The sequence below is a fragment of the Pseudorca crassidens genome, chromosome 1 (assembly GCF_039906515.1).
Source record: "Pseudorca crassidens isolate mPseCra1 chromosome 1, mPseCra1.hap1, whole genome shotgun sequence".
NCBI classification, from domain to species: domain Eukaryota; kingdom Metazoa; phylum Chordata; class Mammalia; order Artiodactyla; family Delphinidae; genus Pseudorca; species Pseudorca crassidens.
Window position 1 is genome coordinate 69,834,138 of NC_090296.1, and position 24,421 is coordinate 69,858,558.

At 44.1% G+C, this 24,421-nt stretch overlaps 1 protein-coding gene and 1 long non-coding RNA gene across 3 annotated transcripts in view; one reads left to right on the forward strand and one right to left on the reverse strand.

The window, feature by feature from the left end:
- Positions 1 to 2,839: 2,839 nt before the first annotated feature.
- On the reverse strand, positions 2,840 to 5,543 carry FOXG1 (forkhead box G1). The gene has a single exon (XM_067738812.1). It carries the CDS (start codon positions 5,223 to 5,225, stop codon positions 3,771 to 3,773), a length of 1,455 nt encoding a protein of 484 aa, XP_067594913.1. The 5' UTR covers positions 5,226 to 5,543; the 3' UTR covers positions 2,840 to 3,770.
- A 680-nt stretch (positions 5,544 to 6,223) lies between these two features.
- Positions 6,224 to 24,421, forward strand: part of LOC137225188 (uncharacterized) — a 44,505-nt gene continuing 26,307 nt past the window's right edge. The window contains exons 1-2 of one of the 2 annotated variants that reach the window (XR_010943728.1): positions 6,224 to 7,393; positions 22,263 to 22,345. This is a non-coding gene — a long non-coding RNA (uncharacterized lncRNA). The remainder of the gene's footprint in view (positions 7,394 to 22,262; positions 22,346 to 24,421) is intronic. The other variant, XR_010943727.1, reaches the window with a different exon arrangement.

Here is a 24,421-nt window from a genome sequence, read left to right on the forward strand (position 1 = left end):
GTCTCATTTTTTATCTCTCTACCCTCGATTTTATGCGAGTTATAGAAACCACATGAAATCTTCCATGACCATAAAGATATCTGTATTAAATCTTGTTAGTTCTGGACTTCATGTTCACTTGATTTCCAATTTTGAAAAAAGTGGAAGAAACATATTTGGAAGAATCCTTTCACTGCTCTAGCTTAAGTAAGTCGTTTTCTCAATGTTTTATAGATTAATAATTTGTATTAACTTGTATCAGACAAACTCAAATAAAATACTTTAAACCTGGAAATAAATTGTAATTTGGGATTTCAAGTTTTAAGTTGTGATCACTGAGCACTTTCAGTTCCAAATCTCAAAAAGAGCAAACTTCATCTCATTAAAAACAATTATAAGTATGAAAGAAGAAAAGCTTCAAAAAGTTTCAAAGTGTTTTTCTGGCATAAGCTAATTTTAACTGGCAAAGGTTGGGGAAAACAAATATCAACACAACATTACAACCAATTTGTTGCAAAAAAAAAAAAACCAATTAAATGCCCAGCTAGATTTCTGTGTTTTTGAAGACGATAACTTGAGGGATGATAGGATTGATTGAGATAAATGAAACGTTCACATTGGGCTTCAGGAGGCCTTCACACGGTTCTTTCTCTCTGTATATCCCCCTTCCTATCTAGTATGCGTATTAAACAAACTATTCTTACTTCTAATCACATCGTTATATATGTAACTCGGACATGTATCCAAGTAGAACTTTTCCACTCCAGTCCTTAGTTCCTAATGAATTCAAAGAAGTCAATTTTACTCCCAACCTCAAAACATTTTGCCATTGAAATTCTATTTCTCAATCATGCAACAAACAATCACAAGTAAGTATGGTTATTTAATATGGACAGAAAAAAATACTCAAGGGGGAAATCTTTCTTCTATATCTATGTCCCCTTACCTCAATATGAGTCCAACTCTCTTTTTAACTTTTGATAGTCAAAAGACTATATTTCTTTTGTCCCAGTATATTCTTATTCCACTAATAAAATCCATGGTAAAAGGGAACAATACACCATCACCTTTTTCAGTCTAAACACATGCTTGTGAGCTGTTTTGGATTACAAATGTGTAATGGGGATTTCCTTTGCCTAACCGTATTCACTTGGACTCTATTACTATTTTAAATATCAGCCATACATTTGGCTTCTAAAACAATTTAATTTATTTGTGGAATTTTCTTTCATGCTTCACTCTAAAGAATTGTTAAATTTCAAGAAACTTGGACCTCTGGTGAAACTGCTCTCATACGAAGAAAATAAAATTATGTCCAGTCTGCTTAAAGGAGATAATTAAACTAGCTGTCTCGGTCTATTTTGGTCCATTTCCCATTTGTGTATATTTGGTTCCAGCTCTTTTAATTTTTCCTGGCTCTTATCTGTCTTTCTTAGACCTCTCTCTCTCTCTCTCTCTCTCTCTCTCTCTCATTCATTCTTTCCTTTTGGTAGCAGGGGATTTTTTTTTTTTTTTTGGCTTTAAGATTCTCTTTCCCTTTCCTCCCTCTAGCTCTCTCTTCCTCTATCTCTCTATTCCACAGCCCACCCATCCCCATGTTCCAATATTAACTATTCTGTATTTCTATTTCAAATCTGTTTGAGTCAGCCTCCTTCTCTCCTAGGCTTTTTTTTTTTTCTCTCTTTTTCCTGACCAACTCTCTAAGTGTTTGCTGATAACATCTTGGGGACAGATTATTTTTCATTGGGCCCTTTGTAAGAAGTAGCCAGCTTATTGCATTACTGCAGAACACATTTCAGACTATACAATTGTAACAAACGAACAACTTGTCCTCCACGGACTCACCACAGGATCCAATTAGTTACTAAACCTTTTAGTTAGGTTTTCTAATTATTTTCTGGAGTCATAGCAATTGAACTGCTGAAACAATTCAAAAAAAAAGTTTTCATTTTGCTTCAGGTTTATATATATGCATACATATGCATGCATACGTATATTGCAAGTTAAAACAAAATTATGACTGTAAGCAAAAGGACAGATTTCTAGATAAAACTACACAGACATATTTAAAAGTGAATCAAATAAATACCTCTATGACGTAAAAATGAAAGAAAAGGAGAGAGAGGCATTTTACTTCTTCTGAACATCTAGAATTGTAAATTGTTATAAGTTAAAAATAAAATATAAACATTGATCTGCAAGTCATTACAACAGGTGATCACTTCAGCAAAATCTATATTGCAACTTCAGCACATCTTTATTAGAACTCTTTCATTGTGGGTAAACAGCCACAAAAATAAATGCTGACTTAGAAAGTATAAATACAAATATTTAAACAAAAATATTTGCAGCATTCATAGCGCAAATTGTACCTGAACTGAAGGGCTCTGTGTGTCTATATATATATATATATATATATATTACATATGTGTGCATTATATTCACTTCTATCTAACCATATACATATATTTATTTATAATTTGCCAAGTGCTATAAACAAGATACCTGAAACAAAATATATAAAAAGCATTCTATCAACTGATTTGAAAATAAACACAAGGTAAATAGCTATGCACATAAAATAATCTCTTTTTGCTGTATATCTACAGAAACTTAAAGATATCAGCTGAAAAGCCTATATTTTGTTTAAAGCTAGCGTTTATTAAATAGCCTGCTCCTTGTAAAATTTGACTCCACAATGGAAAAAAATATTATTTTCATTTTAAAAGTCTTAGTTCAAATGAAAGGAGCAGTTCAAATTTTAGTTGGCTGAAAAAGCCTTTGAATTCCCTAGAACTTTTAATGGTCTTTCAAAAATTAGCTCTATTTAATAAAAGAGACAAAAGTATCAAGATATATATGAATTTAGCCTATTTTTTTATTTCTGTGTGTTCATAGTAAACATTTTTGTAAGTGACAAACACGGGCATATGACCACAGTATCACAATCAAGAAATTTTAAGACAACATTAACAATCACTCAAATTTATGCGGCATCTGCGCAACACAGGTTACATATTTGCAAGGTTTACCTATAAGTACAATAGGTATTAACATTTCACTACATTTAGAAAAAATAAAAGTGACCTGTTAGTGACCACATACATCAAAATATACACAACACAAACTGAAGGCAATCATTAATTTTGTCCCCTTCCGATTCTCTGATTCATTTGAATAGGCAGTGCTGCCAACTGAAACAACTTTCTTTTTTTTTTTCTTTTTCTTTTTTAATACTTAGTATACCAAGTGCATTTTCTAGAACCCAATCTTTGGTCTAAAAGTAAACAAAAGAAAAAAAAGTTTTTTTTAAAGAAAAAACAAAACAATAAATGGCCAAAATAATTTCTTGGGTACCTTTACTACGAATGCTTCTTAAATACAAATTACAGTTTAACATTTTTAAACTCTCCCCATAATTTAGGTTGTTCTCAATGTCTGCATCCACCATAAAGATCCATGATAATTTATAATACTGCACACATGGAAATCTGGCGGCTCTTAAGGACAGACTTGTCAGGTTTGAATGAAATGGCAAAGCAGTCACTATTTAGATACACATTCTACTATAATTTTGACTTCCAAACCTTATATTCTACAATGTATTCTCCCCACATTGCACCTCGCTGACACTCCACACCTTGTTAGAATAATAAACAACCCTAAGACTGAACAAACGTACAGAAATGCGGGGGGGGGGCTTAATAAAAAATACCTGGACTTATTTTGTAATTATCATTTACAATGCAAATGTGTGTAAAACGTTCACTTACAGTCTGGTCCCAGGGATGTTAATGTATTAAAGGGTTGGAAGAAGACCCCTGATTTTGATGTGTGAAATAATCAGACAGTCCCCCGGACAGTCCCGTCGTGAAACTTGGCAAAGAGGGTCTTAAAGACTCACAGGGCAGGGTCGAGGGGGCCTGCGGAGACGTGGACGAGGACGCGGCCCGGGCGCTCATGGACGTGCTGCTCTGCGAAGTCATTGACGGGTGCGGGACGTGGGGGAAAAAGTAACTGGTCTGGCCCGCGAGCAGGTTGACCGAGCAGGGGTTGAGGGAGTAGGTCCCGGAGCAGGGCACCGACAGGCCGCAGGGCACCGAGGCGGCGAGCGCGGCGGCCGTGAGGTGGTGCGTGGCGTACGGGATTTCCCCGTTGACCAGACGGTCCACGCTCAGGCCGTTGGCTGTGGAGAAGGAGTGGTTGTTACCCAGCGAGTTCTGAGTCAACACGGAGCTGTAGGGCATGGGGTGGCTGGGGTAGGCCGACGTGGTGCCGTTGTAACTCAAAGTGCTGCTGGCGCGGGGGTGGTGCAGGGACAGGAAGGGCGACATGGGCCAGTAGAGGGAGCCGGCGCGGTCCATGAAGGTGAGGCCGGTGGAGGTGAGGCGCGCCCCGCGCTTGAAGGCCAGCTTGGCCCGCGACGTGGTGGAGCGGCGCCGCAGCTTGCCCGTGGTGCCGCCGATGAACACGTCGTCGCTCGAGGGGTCCAGCATCCAGTAGTTGCCCTTGCCCGGGTCGTCATAGTGGCGCGGCACCTTCACGAAGCACTTGTTGAGGGACAGGTTGTGGCGAATGGAGTTCTGCCAGCCCTGCTTGTTCTCGCGGTAGTAAGGGAAGTTCTTCATGATAAACTCGTAGATGCCATTGAGCGTGAGCCGCTTCTCGGGGCTCTGCCGGATGGCCATCATGATGAGCGCGTTGTAGCTGAACGGCGGCTTCTCGTACTTGCCGTTCTTCTTCTCGCCCTCCTTGCCCCCCTCCCCGTCCTTGCCGCCCTCGCCCGCCCCCTTCTTCTCCTCCCCCCCGGCGCCGGCGCCCTTCTCTTTCTCGTCCGGCCCGACGGGCGCCAGCTCCCCGGGCCCGCCGCCCGGCTCGCCCTTGCCGCCCAGCCCGTCCGCTTTGGCCCCGTCCAGCGCGGCGGCCGGGGGCGGCGGCGGCGGCGGCGGCTGGAGCAGCAGCTGCTGGGGGCCCTTGTCGTCGTCGGCGGCCGGGGCGCCCCGTGCAGGGGGCGGCGGCGGCGGCGGTTGCTGCTGTGGCGGCGGCGGCGGCGGTTGCGGGGCGGGCGGCGGCGGGTGGTGGTGGTGGTGGTGGTGGTGGTGGTGGTGCTGGGGGTGGTGGCTGTTGTGGTGGCCGTGGCTCGCGTGGTGGTTGTCGTTCTGGACCGCCTCTGGCACCAGGCTGTTGATGCTGAACGAGGACTTGGGGATCATTTTCACCTCTTTCCTATCTCCCATGTCCAGCATCACCCAGTCGTCGGGGGGAAACGGCGGCGGCGGCGGCGCGGGAGCGGGGCAGCGGAGCGGCGGGCGGCGGCGACCGTTGGGTGCCGAGCGGGGCGCGGGCTGCGCGGGCGGCGGCGGCGGCGGCACTGAGCGCTTCGGCAGCAGCGCAGTTGGACCGCAGGCTCCGGCGCTGGCAAGTCATGTAGCAAGAGCAGCAACCACCCCTCAGGAATTAGAAGAAAAAAAAAAGGGGGGAAAGAAAAAAAGAAAGAGAGAGAAAAAAAGAAACAACCACCGCCCCGGGGGTGAAGCTCCCTCGCTCCCAACTCTACTTCTTGGTCTCCCCCCCCACCCCCCGCTCCCCCCCCTGCTGCTTCCTCCTCCTCCTCCTCCTCCTCCTCCTCCTCTCGCAGCAGCAGTCACAGCAGCAGCAGCAGCAGCAGCAGCCCAAAGGGGGGGAGAGCCGGGCGGCGGGCGGGCGCGTCCCGGAGCGGCCGCGGCGAGGATGGGGAGACAGCGATCGAGGCGGCTATAGCCACAATTAATTTTCCGAGCTACAGGCGCACACTAGGGCTGTAAAAAAATTTTTGGTTTAACCTTTCCTGCCGCTGGGCCAATCAGAGCCAGCGGCGTGCGGGAGCGTCTCTCCTGCCGTCGACCAATCGGCGGGTCCGGACCCACCCACCCCCGCCCCACCCCGCCCCGCCCTCCGGCTCCCGCCCCCTCGGGCGCTCGCCTCCCCCTCTCCGCGGGCCTCGGCCTCGCGGCCGCGCGGATCCACGTAGGGATACGCCGGTGGGAGCACGCTGCGCCACGGCCCTTCTCTGCGCCCCCTCCACCCGTTCTACCCCGCGGGTCTGCTCAACCGAAATCCCCCTCTTAGGGCAAATATCTCACATTTCCGGCTTCCTTTTCATGTAGTGGGTCATTTTCGTTTGAGCGTCAATATTTGTCCTTATTGATTAAAGTTTGTATCCAATTTTATGTTTAAAAGCGGGGGCGGTGGCGGCGGCGGCGGTGGTGGAGAGAAGAGTGGGAGTTCAGGGAGAGGATGCAGGGAGAGGGCAGGAAATGGAGGAGGGAGAGGCGAGGCACTACTTTCCCGAGTCGGCCTTGCAGGCCCGGGTCCGGCATTTCGGAGCCCGTAGGAAAACTGTGCCCCTCGTAGGTAACACTCCTCCGAGGTTTCGGAGGGTTGGGGAGGGAAGGCCCACCTCAGGCGTGGGAGGGAGGTCTCCTATACCTTGGGGGAGGAGGGTCCGGCAGAGGTTTGGAAATGAAGGGATAAGGAGGAGGAAGTGGGCTGGCGAGCGCGGGGCCAAACAGGGTTACTTACTCGGTTCCTGCGGCTCGGGCGGCGGCGAGCTCGGGCGCCGCCGGGAAGCCAGGCCTGGGGCTCCCGGCGCTGCGGCGGCGGGCGAGGGCGGCTCAGTGGTGGGCGCGTTTGATGGCTTTCCGAAATGAGGGGTGCTCAGAGAGAAAACAATACCAAACAATCTCGAAATAAACCAGGTAACACATGCTCTCTATGTGCGTCTCTTCCCCTTCTCTCCCGCTCCAGACCTTCGCTCACGCTCTGGGTGACTCGGTGCCGTTTTCTCCTCGCCGCTCCAGCTTCTCCTCAGCTTCTAATCCGAATTGGAAGCGAGTAGCCGCGAGCTATCACCCTGGAAATGTTTTCATTTTGCTTGTTGACATTGGAGGGAAAATAAGGGTGGGCGTCTATTTCTTTCCGGTTTTTTTTTTAAGCCTTCCTATTTTCACTCCCTCTTTTCTTTTTCTTTCCGTTTCTCAAATGCTTTTAATTTGTGCGGGCCTTAATCCTGAAATAACCGCATGCTTCAGCCGGCCCTTTCCCATCCTGAATGCTGCTGGAAGGCGCCTAGGAGCCTTGGGAACGTGGGTCCCACAATTACAGCTTCTTGGGCTTTAGGACTGGGAAGGTTCTGTTGAGGGTTGAAGTGAGTGGGGAGATTGTGATTCGGGGGCTTTAAAGGGATCCCGTGGCCAGGGGCAGGGCTAAGGCCCAGCATTTCCCAGGGATTGGAATTTGGTGCAGGGCATACTGATCAAAGGCTGTTTCATCCCACATGGGCACGAAACATACCACATTTTACGGAGGATGTAGCCTGAGAGGAGAGGGAGGTGGAGGAGAAGCATAAATGAAAAGCACCTTTTCACTCTGTAAGGTAAATAATCATAAAATGTAAACCTTTCTTCACCTCGATAAACTCTCAAATTATCTGACAGATTTGGTATTTACGAAAACGAAGGAAGAAAAGCGGTGCTTATGTACGATGTTAAATTTCAATTCTAATATAAAGAATGCAATTGATGAATACTCAGGTTAATAGGGAGTTATTCCACTCTCCCCATCCCACCCCTACCTTGAAATTACGAGAGAGAGAATAAACTCTGAAGAGAATAATAGACAATTATAAATAGATAATGATTTTTAAATATGGATCTATTAGGAATGCCATAAAGGAGCTTTGAACATTGGACTAACCTCAACTATCCATTCACTGTATGTGTGTGTCTTCCCCCTATTTCTACATAAGTCCTTCCTTTAAAACAAACTATATTTACATGTGGGAAAATTCAAGGGTTCCAGCTATCGCCGTTAGTGGTGACATGGCCCCAGACTTTGACTTCTAAGCTCCTGATTTCTTACAGAGCCGGGTGAGCTCATGGGTTTTGCGGACTCGGCTGGAGAGATCTGTGGGCCTTCCTCTTTCTGCTCACTTTTCCTCCTCCCACTCTTCTTCCCTCCGCAGGCCTGTTATTCCTCCTTTTCCTCAACTCGCATTCCTGCCTCCTCCCCTCTTCCCGCCTCCTCCCCCTCACTCCCCCCACCCCTCTTCTCCTTCTATTCCACTCCCTCACTCCATTCCTCCACCTACTCCTCCCCATTTCTCCCCCCACAGCCCCCCTTCTCATCACCACTTATAATGGCACACAAGGGCTCCCTCTGAGGTGGACGGCCCGGTACGTTTTCGTAGTCGGTCTAGCGTGAAATGATTCGGTGTAACCGGATTCTTGGGAAAGGACAGGTTACGTAAACATTTACTGATGTGGAGTAACTATACTATTTGTACTCTGATATGCAGGAAGGAAAGTGTTGATTAACACAGAAGAAAAAAAAGCGAAATTAGCTGATTGCATGCTCATAAGTGCAAGCTGTCATTGAACTGCTTTTAAAATAGACACAGCTGGGTGTTTGTGTTGAAAAATTTCTTGTGTTTTTGCTAATACTGAAATAAGCATGATTTTGTATACCAAACATTTTCAGATCATTAAAATTTGTAATCTGTGCTGGTTTTAAACACAAAGAAAAGAAACAGAATCATTTCGATGTAAAATTTGCTGATATTATATTAACTCAATCAGGTCTGTACAAATTGTGCATTGTGCCTCCTAAAATCTGTTTGATCAATTTAATACACAAAGTGCCAAACGTGGGTATTGTTTGTTAACATTGGACATTTTATTCAAATCCAAGCTCAGCAGCAAACTGGAGGAGCACTCCTTGAATCCAACACCAGCACTGACTGATGAATTTTTAATGTTTTAAGGTGTTTCTTAGGTCAAAGCTGAGTGTTCATTGTTTTGTAATCCTGCATAAAATTTTAGCAGGTGAAAATAAGTTTTTCTTCTGTTTACTTTCAAATAGCAAAAACTGGGGTCTGCTAATGAGAGCTGGAATAATCTGATTTTATGTGCCAGGAGCTTATATTGACTGGGAAAATGTTTTGCATGCAAATTAAAAATGTGTTATATTATTTTAAGGATTGCATGGATGCAAGTCTTAAAATAGGATATTTGTGTAGGAATAAATAGATTCCAGTTTAATATAATCATATTAAAGATATATTCTCCCTAATGACAAAGGTTATTTGCAGTTTGGGGGGGAGGTGAGTTTGAATTCCTTTTAATAATTTTAATTAGACTTTATGGTGAGATAGAGTGATATATATATATGTATACACACACACACACACACACACACACACATATATATGGGCTTGTTCAACAAAACATGCACTGTTTACTCAGCAGCCCACATTTGTCTCATCAGTGGCTTCTTTTTAGAACTGCTACTAGATGAAATGGAGGGGGAGGGGGCTCTTGGACAGAGTATTGTGCAAGTTGAAAGTCCCTGGATGGAGCTTTGTATATCCTACCGGCCAATTTGGGTGCAAATTGGATTTGAACGACTGCCCACATCCACCTCAGGCCTCTTTCCTAAACACAAGAAGCCCTAACTCTGTATTTCCACCTCATTCAGTCTCTGTGATTACCTTCAGAAGACAGAGGGCATCCGGTGGTCTCAGATCTGAAAAAATTCTTTATCACTTTAATATTGTCTCATCATCAGCTTAATCTTGATCTCTCAAACACACAGATCTATAAATGTACACTGGTAACGTCAAAGTCAGAGCAAATGTAATTTTCTGGGATATAATGGTAAACTTCTCCTCTGTCTGCCTCCCCCTTCACCCCCCAAAAGAGGACAGGCCTTGTAAAGAGTGAGCAGTTCCAACGGAAGAATTCCTTGGGAAATGAATTAAATTATTCTGTCTCTAGTTTTAATTAATAGCCAAGGCCCCACAGCCAACTGCAGGGAGCAGCACGTTTAGCTTCTCCATCTGGCGGTGCTACACTGAGTCTTCCTTAGGGCCTATTTCCCGTTTTGGTTGGTGCCTTGCTTCTTTTTTCCTTGTTACCTGCTGGTTAAAGGAGGACGAGCCATTTTTGCCTAAAATCCACCCTGCTCTCGGCTCCCTGGATAGGGTGTCCTTGGAGCGGTGCCCACCGCCAGGCTCTGGGTAAAGCTCTCTTCCTGCAGATGCAAGGGGAGTCCCTGACCCTGTGATGTTTGTGAGTGAGCGGAACCCTTGCAGAGGCATCCAGGTATTTCCAGAGATCCTGTGACTATCAAGGTCTGCTCTCGCTGAAGCCAACTCGTCCTTAATCCCTTCCTAACAGCAGGTAATGGTGCTAACATTTAGTGATTGTAAGTTACCCTTCAGTGTGTTGTATCCTTGTTCTGTGGGTTTTGGTTACAGGTTATACGATTAGGTTTGCGAGAACAGTAGTGAACTAAACTTCTCAGTAAGAGGTCTTCACACCAGGGAAGTGTTACTTTTCTGCAGCAGCCTTGCCTCGTCGCTCATTAGGGAGCTGCAGGTTGTCAAGCGGCTGCTCTTAGAGCACGCGCACGCACCCTCAATATCCCCAGGGACGCGCACACGTGCACGCGCACACCACAAACACACACACACACATATACACACACACACACCTCACTAAAACTAAATTAAGAAGCCGATGATTAAGACAAGCGTCTACTAGGCCTGTCATTTCAGCATCCTTCCATCATAACATTGTGGCACCGGCAATTTTGCTTGAGAACTTTGAGAAAAAATAATTCATGGGAGAGCCTCGTATTTGAGAGTCGAAATGTTTAACTTGTATAAGCTGGGGAACCACTTCGGAAATGAGAAAGTCCAAAGTTAAAAAAAATTTTTTTTTAAGTAAAGAAGAAGAAGAGAAGGAAGAGGAGGTCTGGATAGAGACCCTGGGACTCCCCAGGCAGGTTGCTGTGACTCTGCCAGAAAGCTTCCAAGCTCTCTGAAGGCGAGCACATACTGATCCAAAGGAATCGTCTTGAGACCTGCAACAAAATACACTTGGGAGAAGCTTCTTCCCAATATTACCCCCACAGAGAGCCAGACGTGGAGAAATCCATGAGGATGGTCCTTCGACCACCCCAGGGTCGAAGGACTTTTATAAAGTCTCTCTGAACAACCTCTCAGTCGAACACTCTGCACATCTCTTGTAAATATAAAATGTCCAATAGTCGTTTACATGTTTCCTGTTATTTGCCAGCTGCTTGGGATCTCTGAGGGTGGACAATTTGCAGAGGGAGTTGAGTCCCTGATAGTGTGAGGGCAGGCCCGTTCCATTTTTTGACCTGATCCAATTAGGAGAAATAGTCCCACACCTTTCGGGCAATCGTGCCCTGAGAGGCCAATTTCTCATTTTCCTCCAGAAGCCCTAGGAAATGGCGCAGCCCATCCTTCAGAGGGGTCAGGAAATGCTAAAGGGAAAGACAAAGAGTGGAAGGGGTGATGGTAAACGGGAATGACGGAAGCTAGTTCTCAGGTCCTTATATTTAACCCTTCAGTCTATCTGAAAAGGGAGGAAGTGAGAGTTGGCAAAAGTCAGCACACAAGACAATGCTACCTTGGATTTTTCACCAGTGGGACATGGAAAGAGGGGGGAAAATGACTTCATAAGTATACATCGGCCTGAAAGAAGAACTTACAGGCCTCAAAATGCTGGTCTCCTAGAGTTCGAGCGCCTTACTATCCCATCCCTGTTCTCCTTAATTAGTTGGAACTTCAATTTGATTTCCCGTAAGACACCGAATAATCTACTTTGGGAAATGCTAACAGCACTCTTTGGAGAATGTGGGGCATCGAGTTTCCTCTATTCTGAAGCACCATCCCAAAAGGTCCCCCAAACTCCAGTCGTTGTGAGGAAAGATGAAGCGGTGCGGCTTAGTGACAATTATTAGGACGGTCAGCTCTGAACCAGTCACCCTCTCAATAGTTAAAAGTACACGAAGAGCACCGAACAATAGAGAAGATTGATAGTATGTTTTAGACAATGCTCGCACCCACTGACGGTCGTCAGGAATGATGAGGGAGAAAACTGCCTGCGCTGGGGTGAGCAGGCCAGGAGGCAAGCAGAGACCCTTCCACCCCAAAGTCCCCCTTCGCATTTGAAAAGTCTCATGAGACAAAGTAAACTGTTTACTAATCGAATACGTCCGCTTCCTTTCTAAAAACCCAAGTGGACAAACCAATGAGCCAGTTTTTACTTCGTGTCTGTCTCATACCCACCTGTCTCCTCACTCTCGAACTGCAGTTCCCGTAGGTCTTCCCCTCCCCCTCCAACTTGAAGCAGTGGAAAATATGTTGGAGCAGCGTTTCGAAAAAGGTCCTGATCCTCTCCCTCCCTCGCTAACCCCTCGAGGCTGTAACGGCGACGGATCCCTGCGAGGAGCATCACGGAATCCGGGCTCCCGGGGCCTGCGCTCCGCTCCTGCCTGCTAGCACCCGCGCGCCTACCCCGCGCTCCTTTGTCGCCCGCGCCTGCCCAGCGCAGTCCTGCTAGAGGACTTGCCTTTAGGTTTTATTTCCGGATTTACCCCTCTTAGAGTTACCTTTTCAGCCCAGATGTCTCGTGTTTGCACATCACGCCGGAAGCACGCATACAGATCAATATTTTTGGGCTAAGAGGTCATCTGCCACAGTGAACGTGGAAAAAAAATAGAGCCCAGTTAAAGGTTTTAAGCTTATTATTTGTATAAAGCACAGCTCAGAGTTAAAAGATTGGGGTGCGTGCAGGTGAAGTTAATTTGAATATTCAATTACATAGAAGGGGTGTTGGACCCAGTGGGGGAGAGCAGTTATACCCCTGTTTGTCTCCTGCCCTTTGGAAGGAGCCGAAGGCAGGGAGGAGAGGAGCGGCCAGGGTAAGCTAGATGCAGGATGGCTTCAGGAACAAATTACCGCTATGATGTGCAAACAAAACAACCCTACTCTTCCGTTTCAGAAACTACAACAAAGGTAGTGGGGAGGGTCACTTTTATTTTAAAAACAGTCCTAGGTAGGTTCTTGTTTACCAATTTTAGTATCTTTCTTCTGAGCTTGTCCTAAGGCACGCAGGAGAGAAAGTAACGTTCAAGAAGAAAGCCGGGTCGGCAAGTTTGGCTCCCGAGCGTGTGAACTATGAATCACCGCGGTGAAGATCTTTTTTTTTTTTTTCTCACCCTTTTCTTTTCTCCTGGAGCGTGAACTTGTTAGATAAGATAGATGAGGCCACAAGGATGTGGAATCGCTGATAAAGCCCGGCTTCTTGGAGAGCAGCCTGTGAGGCTGCTGCGTTGCCTCGGACGGAGCTGAGGGGCGCGGGGCTCGTTTCGGCGCTGCCCCAACGCAAGTCCTCGCGGCCGCCCGCGGGCTGCACCCCGCGCTGGGATCGCTGCCCAGGCAGCCTATCCTCTGGCCTTAGAGGAAGCACCCCAGAAGACAAAAGAACGGCCCCAGCTGGGCTGAGTATCTACTCTCCGGAACACAAAACGGGGCCCGTAGGTTTTCCTGGAATAAGTTCGAAGTCCGGACCACAAAGCAATCGGAGGGTGGGAGACACTAAATTTTAAAGAAGTCTGGAATCAGGCGTGAAACACTATTTTCCCCATTGATTAGAAGTGGTTCCCTTTCCCTATTTATATATATATATATATATGCACATGCTATTGATTACACACCGCGATTTACTTGAAAAAATGCTTAGAGTATCTTTAGCACACGCTCCTCAGTCTTTCAATTAGCACTGGATTTTGCCCCGGGATTGCTCCCTAGGGCGGACAAATGGAGCCAACTCATCTCCAGCGACTTTTTTTTTTCGCCCACGTGCGTATCCACGCCAGAGCTTTAGAAGCAGTTTAAAATCCCCAGCCTTGGTTTCACTTGATATTGTTGTTGTTGTTATTGATAAATATTGGGTCATACACAGCCACTTGTCAGAGCCTTTGGCTCCATCTCGCAGCTGCAGCTCCTAGCGGGGCGTTTGAGTCTTGTTCTAGGAACTGGAGGGATTTGTTGGGAAAAGAATTGCATAGTCTCTGCTCCTTCAGTTGTGGAGATGGCCCCTTAAAATCCTACTTCTTGTCTGTCTACTGTCACGTTTATTTCTTTATTTGTTCATATATGTGAACACTGGGTAGACGTGTGTCTCTTTTCCCCCCGTATCTTCTAATTGAAATTATCGTCAAAATAAAAAGGGATAAACTATTGACCGCAGTTTTCTTAAGTATATCTGAAACTAAAAAGAACATAGGTGGGTGGACAGATAATTTTTGTAATTGCTGGGGGATGGTTGAGTCGGTAGGACGTTTGGGGCTTGTGTAATTGGAGTAATTTATACAGTTTATCTTTCAACTGTGCTGTATATACTCTTTCCCTTGATACTGCACACGAACTGAGCCCATGGTCGGCTTGTCTTGGCATGTTTGAAGCCCCAGACACCCAACAGTATCATTACAGGAAAGAGACAAAACCCTAAAGACTCGAGGCAGGGAGGCGTCTGCCTTGAGGTGAATGGGGAGTTTGTCTTGGCGCTGGACTTTTCGGGTAAGCGCACCCACTGGCTCAGACTGCCTGGCAGCGCAGCGTTAAGGTCTTCCCCGCGCAGAAGTGCAGGGAAGGGGTGGGGAAAGAAACAGCTGATTTTCGACATTTCAAAGGGACTCTTTCTATTTATCAGTGTTACCGAAGTGTACGTTACTGGAGAAACAACAAAACAAGCATAGAGCTGCAATTTTCAAGAAAATAGGATCCCCAAATATAAAAATAAAAAAGTAGCAGAGAAGATGTATAATTCAATCAAATTACACAAAATTGCTTGAAAATCCAGAACAGTAGCGATCCATTATGCCTCTGTTTTATTAGTGACAAGTACAATTACTCTAAAATAAAGAACATGGTGAATATATAATTGGCTGTAATCATGTTAGTGTTTGAATAAAAATGACGGGAACATTTAACACTTTGACAACAAAATGTTCAGAAATAACTTATTTATTCAAACAGTTTTTATTTTCCACCAAGTGAAGGAGAAACACAGTTTGCTTAGGAAAATCAATGACTTTTCCCTGCAATAAATAAATATCCAAAAGGGGAAAAAAACAGCCCCACACCTCTATATTATTACTATTATTATTTTTAACCAGCAAGAAGCTTAATCCTGTGTTTGGAGTCACCACCGCCTAATGGTTGTTGGGTACCGACGTCCGCCACCTAGAGGAAAAGCTCTGCAGCTCACCCGTTTTCCGGCGGTGACCTCGGGAATCAAAGTTAATAAATATTCCTTTGCAAATTGCTCTCCAAACTAACTTACCCTCCCCCACCCCTCAGTCCCCTTCCGCCCTACAAAATCGTCACAATATTTTCTTAGTAATTGCTCTGTGCAATTGACAGAAGTGCCGAGTCCCCGGCAGCGCGGTCCTCTCCCAGCAAAGAGCCAGAGCGCGCTGGGGAAGTAGGTCAGGGAATATTTGCGTCTGGAGAGAGAATCTACTTTCGACCAAAATTCTTCTAGAGCAGCCTGAATTCGGGTCTCATAAAGCAACAGCTGATGCTGGAACCCCACATTCCAGTGCTTTTTTTTTCTTTTCTTTTTTTTTAGGGCGTTCTTAGGGAAAACACAGCCCGGATCCCTCTGTCCGCCAGTTGCTTACCGCGGGGCCCCTTTTCCCGAATTCTCCCCGGTCCACATGCCCCTCCCCGCCGCAGACACGGAGTTGTGAGGTCCGGGCTCTCTCTAATCGGTCCTTCGAGACCAACGGGACCTTTGATTTCCTAAATAGGTTGTAAAGGCATTAAGGGGAAGGCCATGTTTTGAGGGGTCACCCCTGTGGCCCTGGAGGCCGAACCAGGAGAAACCCCACATCTTTACACTGAATCCTGGAATTTCGAGAAACTTCCGCAGTGTGCTGGGTAATTTGAGGACGGACCCGAAGAGACTAGGGACCTTTTCTGCATTTTAGTTTTGGTGGATACTATTGGCTTCTCCCGCAGAAAAAGCCAGCCTTACACCCGGGTCTTGCCTGGCTGTTCTCAAGGAAGTCTTGGGGAAAAGAGATGCTAAGCGAGTGTGAGGAGCTAAGAAAAGAGAAATAAGGAAGGTGTTCGGGGCGCTCAGTGGCTGCTTGATAGCCGAGCAGCGGACTGTGCATGTCCGCGCGCCGGCCCTGCAGGCGTTTCTCCCCGCCCCACGCGTCCAAAGTTTTGTTTTGCTTTGCTTTAATGTACCTAGAATACTGTTCAAGCTGAAAGTTTGCTAGAAAGCCGAAGAAGGAACAAGCAAGCTGAATTCGTTTTGGAAAACAAAACATCATCAACAACAAAAAAACCCACCCTGATAAATAATTGGACTTCAGCTGGGTTTCATTCCTTAAGTTTTCCCTTCCCTCTCTTCCTCCCCTCTTTGCTTTCCTTTCTCAGTTTCTCAACTTCCCCGCCCCCCATCCCCATCCCTATCTTTATTTCTGTCTTTATAACCTATCCAAATCCCTATCTCCAAATCTCTCTATGTGTAAGAGAAAAGAAGCAGCGTGAGGTGGGTGGAGGTGACCATTTTTACGCTGAATTTCGGAACCTCCCTATTTGTCAGTTCTCAGCCCCGACGCTGCTGGAGTTTAAAGGAGACATCCCAGAGATGACTCTTCCTCTCATTCTTCCCAGAGGCAACTTCAGAACCATGGACCTGTTTACCTACTGCAGAAATTTTTTTTTTAAGATAGTCGAAATATAGATATAGGTACATCTCCTCTAAAACGGATGTCCCAGTACATACCTCCCCTATGGAGTGAGGCACGCCCCAATACCCTAATAACCCAAGTCCTAAGAATTGTTCCGTTTTGTTTTATATAAAACTAGTGCTTCCACTCTCAACTCCCAGGTCTGTCACTCCTCTCCCGCATTATATTAACAGGCGATGTTAGCCTTCCCCTACGTGTTCAGGCTGCTAATGCGGTCCACTTAACGCAACAAAAATGCTCATCTGTGGAGATTTCCCCAAGGCTAGCCGCGATGCTCTCTCCTTTCCTTTTCAGGGCAAGTCCTTTCCTCCCTCCCCCTTCTTTGCTTGAGGTGGGGGCTGAAAAAGGGGTTCAACAACCGCGAGCGAGGGTGTGAGCGCTCCCTCCTCTATCTCCTGCCTGCCAATTCACCCAAGATATAGTGAGTTTTTGGTTTTCTCTTGGGAACAGAAATATCTGGAAGCTTCAGCCGTGCCACCTGGTTGCCTCTTTCAGTTAATTTGCCTTCCTCTTTCTTTTCTTCTCACCTCAGTCTATGAAAGCAGTTCAGGATTGCTCTCACAGCCTCCTCTGCATCCTTTTAGCTCCTGCCTTCTGAAGGAAACTCTGCTGGCTTTTTCTTCTGTTTCAGCAGGAAAGCTGGGTTGGAGATGCACTCTGTAGCGGATTGTTTGTGTATTGTGTACATTTGTCTAGTTTTAATAACTTTTTGGAGGAGACTTTCCTGGGCTTGCTGACATTTCCTCCCCCCCTCCCCCGCCTCTCTATGGAGGAGACTCCCTGGAGGAAGGAATCACCTGAGCTTAGCTGATGGCCTTTTGTCAGTTTCTCTTACTCTTTAAAGTCTGGTCTGGGAAAGTCATGTGTCATCATGATTCATATGTATCCAGTTTCCAAGGAGAAGGACATCAGGGAGAAAGCAAAATAAAACTAACTTAACATATAATAAGTATTATTAGTTAGGTTTTGGTTTAAAAGATGATTGCCTTCATTGCTTCCATCTGGAACACTGTAGTTTTTTTAAAAAAACCCTATAAAGTACAGACATTAGAACAGAGCTTTCCAACTCTGGCTCAACCATGCTCTTTTTCTTACGGATCCTTAGGCAAGTTACTTCACCGTTGTAATTTTCGTTCTTCATCTGAAAAATAAGTGATCTGCATTCATTAATACATAAGATATCATCTACTCACCAAAATCCCCAAAACAGAAAAAACAATTACCCAAACTCTAAGAATCTTTTTTTTTTTTTCTTTTTCTGGAAGCACTAAGAAAATCTCATTCAAACGGCAGCAGCGACATCTAGTGACCATAGTGCTCAATAGTAACAATGACAGTGTGGGAAGTTTACCAAGGAATGGGTTTTCAGAGTGAGACATCTTGGTTTTTCTAATAAATCTTAATTGTCTGGCAAAGAGTACTCTTTTGATATCAAAGAGTTCTTACTGAGTTTAGATTATGGCAATGATTTAAAGAAAGAAAAAGATGCTTAACGACCTCAAGTGTGCATATAAGGCAGTTAAAATTTATAAGAACACTCTTCTAATGTTTTAAATTCCAGGTCAAGAGACTAGTTCTAAAAAATAATTTTGTGGGTTGTGCTTTATCTAACTAATTTTCCAAATTAAAATCAATTGTATTACTGCACAAATACTTAACAAAATTGGAAAGAGGTAGAAATTTCCAAGATTTCCTTTCATCTCGACCAACCATTTAGTTGATTTGAGATTGCTGTCTAGTCAATATCAGGGAACATACTAAAAATAACTCCCTCCTTTAAGTCACCACATATATACTCTGTCCATAACACCTTTGCTCAAAGTATTTCGAAATTCAAAGAAATGGGATTCCCATTACTGGATGGACTCCATCTCTTTTTGTAGCAAAGATTATCTGGGCACCGGTGAAGTCTTAGCAATGGCAGAGACACTATAAAGCCCAAGATGTTTCAGAATAACAATGTTAGCATTTTCTTGGCATTTCACACTTTAGACAGAGGCAAAGAAGAATTCAACTTATTCTCTGTGACTTTATAAGCTGGCCAAGTGTGTGGGCGTAGTTTGTTCATGCACTCAGTGAAGTGTGTGTTTCAATTCCTATTAGCAAAGCAGATGATGACTGTTGGAATATATGGATCCATGTTTTATAACTTTAAAGGAAGCCAATTTTGTTTATTATATTTTATTTTTGACCAGTACTTTATGCACTTTTACTATGTAATTTGGCCACTGATTGACTTGCTAGCTAGTTTAGCCAGGTAGTATTTTAGTGTAATAAGACTCTTAGTTAACCCCGGGGAGAACTTGAGCTAGTCACACCACTTTCTTGACCTTAGTTTCCTTAAATATAAAATGAGGAGGTTGAACGCTCCACTGTCCCTTATTGCTCAAACCAACCATAAATCAATAAATCGTCAACCCTCATTTGCAAAGACCCTCTTCTGGTGCCTCTGTGGTCATCTGTGACTCTTCAATGTCAATGCTGAATTCTCCAGTTAGGCATCTCATCAGAAATTAGAATGGAAAGAATTGACGAATCCCACTTCTTCATGTCCTGCCTACCTCCCGGTTTGTCTGATTTTTAGAAATGACAAAAATCTTAGACTTTCCAGTCAACATTTACCAATTCACTGGCATGCTCTCAGCTCTCTTGTCCATCCAGAAAAATCACAGTGTGGGAATGGGACAAAACTGAACACAAAGCTGGGGCAGCTGTATTTGAACATGTATCCAACATGTTCCCATATCCCCATGGTAATGGTTATTTATTATTAGTAGTATTATTATGAACCAGAGCCAAAGTATTCTGGCTGCAAACAGCCTACGTTTCCTTCCTGCTTCTGTGGCCCTATGAATACATTTCTTCAGGAAGGAGGTGGCAGTAAAATGTCTCCCATTTTTATCTGGCTTGGAATATCATTACACACATTTAGCAAGGAGAAGATCGTTCACAGGAGGCAAATATTACCCCATGATGCAAATATGCTTGGCATTTAATATAGGTTCCAGGGAGACTCGGAGCGATACTGACATGGATTGACAGAAGGGCCACGGTTCATTATAAATAAAATTCTGAATCTCTCAAAGGTTTATTTTTAAGATGCTTTCCTCCTTTCTCATCTCACTAGATGTCTTCCTGCTCTTCATACGACTCAGTCTGGTAATAAAAATACCCTATCTTTGTATAAAATTAACAAGGCATATTTTCTTCTGTGAATTCCTCTCAGATTCAAGAGACAGATATTATTTTACTTTAGAAGTGAGAAAACTGACCTAGAGAGGCTAAATTACTCACCTAAGCTCATACTGCTGGGAAGACCCAGAACAGGAGCATGAATTCTGGCCTGGGATAGGCTGCATCTCACTTCTGCTTGTCCTCAGGGTTGAGGTCCTCACGCTGGGAACCAGGCTTACAGACCGATCTGCTGCTGTTCCTTAGGCCTCACCAAGATTCCACTGCATATATGTGAGAAGTCTCAAACTTTTAGGAGATTCTTGGGACCCTTGTAACATGGTAGAATCTGTGCTTGCTACTCTTTTTTTTTTTTTTTTTGCGGTATGCGGGCCTCTCCCGTTGCCGAGCACAGGCTCCGGACGCGCAGGCTCAGCGGCCATGGCTCACGGGCCCAGCCGCTCCGCGGCATGTGGGATCTTCCCGGACTGGGGCACGAACCCGTGTCCCCTGCATCGGCAGGCGGACCCCCAACCACTGCGCCACCAGGGAAGCCCTTGCTACTCTTCATTCATGTATTTCTCCTCTTAATGCTAACAATTTTATATTAATATATTATTTATATTGTTAATATTTTCTTCCTAAGGAATAATCTTTGTGAAATGATAGCAAAAATAATATAAAAATATATTATTTATATTTTCTACTAGAGGGATAATCTTTGCAAAAAGATAGTATTCAGAACATGTTTGTTGGTGATCTTGGGATCCAAGATGTTGGAATTGGAACGAATGTAAGACATCGTCTGATTCAGCAGCTCTGGAGAGAGATCACTCTCAGAATCAGTGGCTCCTGGGAGCTCTGCTGAGTCCAAGTCCAGATTATTCTGAGTATCCTGGCATTGTTTCCTGCCCATCTCCCTTGCTTCTTGGCTTCATACATTAATGTATTTGGGAATTCCATTCTTGCTGGCTATCCTGTGGGCTGGTTTTCCAAATAGGCTGTCTCTTCAGTAGCGGGCAGTAGATCCGGCTAAGGACCCTGCTCTCAGCTGGGAGCTGTTATCTTCCTCTTGAATGTATTTTCTCTGAAGTAGCTCTGTGCTGCCCTCCACTGGCACTCAGCCGCTAGAGCTAGCTAGCCTTCTGCGTCTCCGCTAACACACTGCATCTAGGGCTCCAAACGCGATATGAGAGCACTATTAACCACACTATGTATGGTTTTTACTAGCATGAAAAATAGGACCCAGGCCCCTTCGTGTCCACTTATACCCTGTGTTCTCACTTTCTATGAGTTTGCTGACGGGCTGTGAATGAGTGTATCTGACATTCACTAATTTCAAGTATTTGTGCTAGAGTATTTGGAAGGGATTACTTGAAAGTATAACTTCTATTTAATTATCAAACTTAAATACACTTCAGCTGACATGATACTAGGCCACAAATTTCTGAGCGTGCTGTACTTACTCAGTCTTAAGGAATATTAAACATTTTATCTTTAATGTATATATAAAGATATAGTGAATTATATGAAATTCCTAAATGATATGTACATTTTTCATTTATTCAACAAATATGTATTAGACACACAGTATGTGCCAGGAACTCTTCTTGGTGCTGAGAATACAGCACTGGATAAAGAATATATAAATTATAAAAACAACCGCTGCCTTTATTGAGTTTGTTTACTAGTTGGGGAAGATAAATATTAAATGAATTAATAAGCAAAATGCCCTTTAAGGGAATATGGCACTACCATATCTATTTCCTACCGGAAATACACTGTAGTGATTCCATGTTTTTAAGAATATCGGTATTAAGATCAAGACAGGCATAACCAGAGTTAGATACGGATTTTTGCTACAAATATTTATTGTGTTATTCATAAATATATTGTGAATATAGTATGGGCTTGTTAAAGCAATTGATGCAGCTGAGTGTATGAATCCCTCAGCTGTAAAGATGTTTCATCTTTTGATTCTATCGCAATCTTCTCTCCTATTAGACTGTCTGGCAACTGCCACCTTGTCACCCCCTGTAATAGCTGTCGTGGAAGTCCCTGCTATTGCTGCCTTGATAATGGGATCTGTTACTGTCTTTCCTTTTTCCTTTGTTTTTATTATGTTCTCTTTCTTTCTTTAATAAATTTATTTATTTTATTTATTATTTTTGGCTGTGTTGGGTCTTCGTTGATGCGCATGGGCTTTCTCTAGTTGCAGTGAGTGGGGGGCTACTCTTCCTTGCGATGCGCAGGCGTCTCATTGCGGTGGCTTCTCTTGTTGCAGAGCATGGGCTCTAGGCACGTGGGCACAGTAGTTGTGGCATGTGGGCTCAGTAGTTGTGGCTCACGGGCTTTGTTGCTCCACAGCATGTGGGATCTTCCCGGACCAGGGTTTGAACCCCTGTCCCCTGCATTAGCAGGAGGATTCTTAACCACTGCCCCACCAGGGAAATCCCTATGTTCTCTTTCTATGTCTTTTGCTTTCCCCACAGATAAGCTCAAATAGATGTCATTGGCCCAATGGAATAAGTTTTTCCTTTCTGATGTGGCAGAAGTACCAGTCGCAACGAAGCAGGTATAGTTACTTTGTCTTCTCTAATCTACCAGGTCTGTTGGAAACGAATGTCTGTCCCAGGTGAAACACAAGTGGTTTGGAAAAAAAAACAAGCCAAAATACCAAAGTAATGTTGACATTAGTTACAGGTACAACTTTTAAAAATGTTATATTGGTTGAAGAGTTCTTCCATGTTGTCAGGGACCAAGGGTCACAACAAGCTGCTTGTCCTTCCTCAGGAATAATGCCATTGCCCTCACCCGGATGTGAGGTGAGCCATTGCCAGAGATGTATAAAGTACATGTCAGAAAAGCAGATTCTAACTCTCCCAGTCAAGTGTGAAACTTAGATGGTTCCATACCCTTATTTTTGAGTGAGCTTAGCTGTCTAGCTTCAGCTCAGCTAGAGCTGGCCTTGACACATACCCAATGTCTTTGGCCATAGGTTCAATAATTACTTTATATATCATTAATGGCTAACTTGAAATGTCATGCGTGTAACATGTTTATACAGCTGCCTGGGTACCTTCCTTTTACAAACTCTATGAAACAACACTTGTGTATGTCCTCCCTGTCCTTTGCACTGGAAACTAATTCTTGTTGGTTAGGATAAGTAGTTTGTTGTTTTTGAGAGAAGAGCTCTGAACTTAGAGAATGTTCTTAAATTTTAGAGGGTTTGGCAATTTGGTGTTTACATAATCAAGGTTTTACATTATTGATTTGAAGTGATCAAATGGAAGAAGTGAGGGGATGGTACGTTTAACTGAATTGAATACATTGTAAAGTGCACCATTATTTAATAGACCATAAAGAAAGAAAACGTGCTGTGAATTTATCTGACATGCCATGAATTGTGAGATGCATCCACACCTCAGAGATGTTCAAATATGTATATCTCACTATCACGTGAAATGCAGTAAGTGTTTCTTCATCGCTTTGAGATGGATTCATCTCTTCCATAGCTTCTTGGGAAGACACATCTAGTAATAAATGCATATTGACTATAGTAACATGAAGAACCAAAAACTTGACAGCAAAAAAATCCTTATAATATGACAATTATGTATTTTAGTGTTTTTGTAGATGGTTTAAAAATGATTGCTGAGACATCTTTAATTCTTAATAGGAATCTGAGAAATCTCAGGATTTCTAAGTAAGATGTTTATATTAAAAGAAAAAAAATAGTCCATATTTTGGAAAAAGCTCCATAATACAGAACTGATTCAGGGTTGTCGGATGAGAAGTTCAACCTTCCCTTGGAGGGTTTTTCTGATTGGAACTTTCTAGTTTTGTTTTTGTGGTGCAGTCTCATGGTATTGTCTTCTACTAGGAAGACATGCCATCATTTCACTGCAACATGTGGGTCAGGACAGCAGGTAAGAATCTGAAGACTCAAATGTCCTTATATATGAGTTAGAAGTGTATATTTTTCTTTTCTTTTCTTTCTTTCTTTTTTTTTTTTTTTTTTGCGGTACGCGGGCCTCTCACTGTTGTGGCCTCTCCCGTTGCGAAGCACAGGCTCCGGACGTGCATACTCAGCGGCCATGGCTCACGGGCCCAGCCGCTTCGCGGCATGTGGGGTCTTCCCGGACCGGGGCACGAACCCGCGTCCCCTGCATCGGCAGGAGGACTCTCAACCACTGCGCCACCAGTGAAGCCCATAGAAGTGTATATTTTTCTTAATAAATTATTTGATATAATATCTTTAACTTTTTGCTTACTTCTGATTTTAGCTTAATACAGACTTGCTGTAAAAAATGAGTTAGACCTAGCTGCCAGGTCTAACTCTGAAATTTATTCTCAAGAGCAAATGAGATGTAATAATGGGGGTTTACAAATAGAAAAGTTAATATTCTGATTTCACTTCTGGATTTGGTTTATGTTGGGACTCTGAAAGTCACGCAAATACCCCAAAAGATAAGAATATTTGTTGTCACCAACTACTTACCTTGATTGATCGGAAGTCCTCATGTATTCTACAAGTATGTTGAATTGTTTGAATATTGTACTGTTCCTTCAGTACTCAAAATAAATATCACCAGAAAATCTTTGCAACTTCAAAGATTTATATACTTTATATGGTGTTTAAAACTTTTCA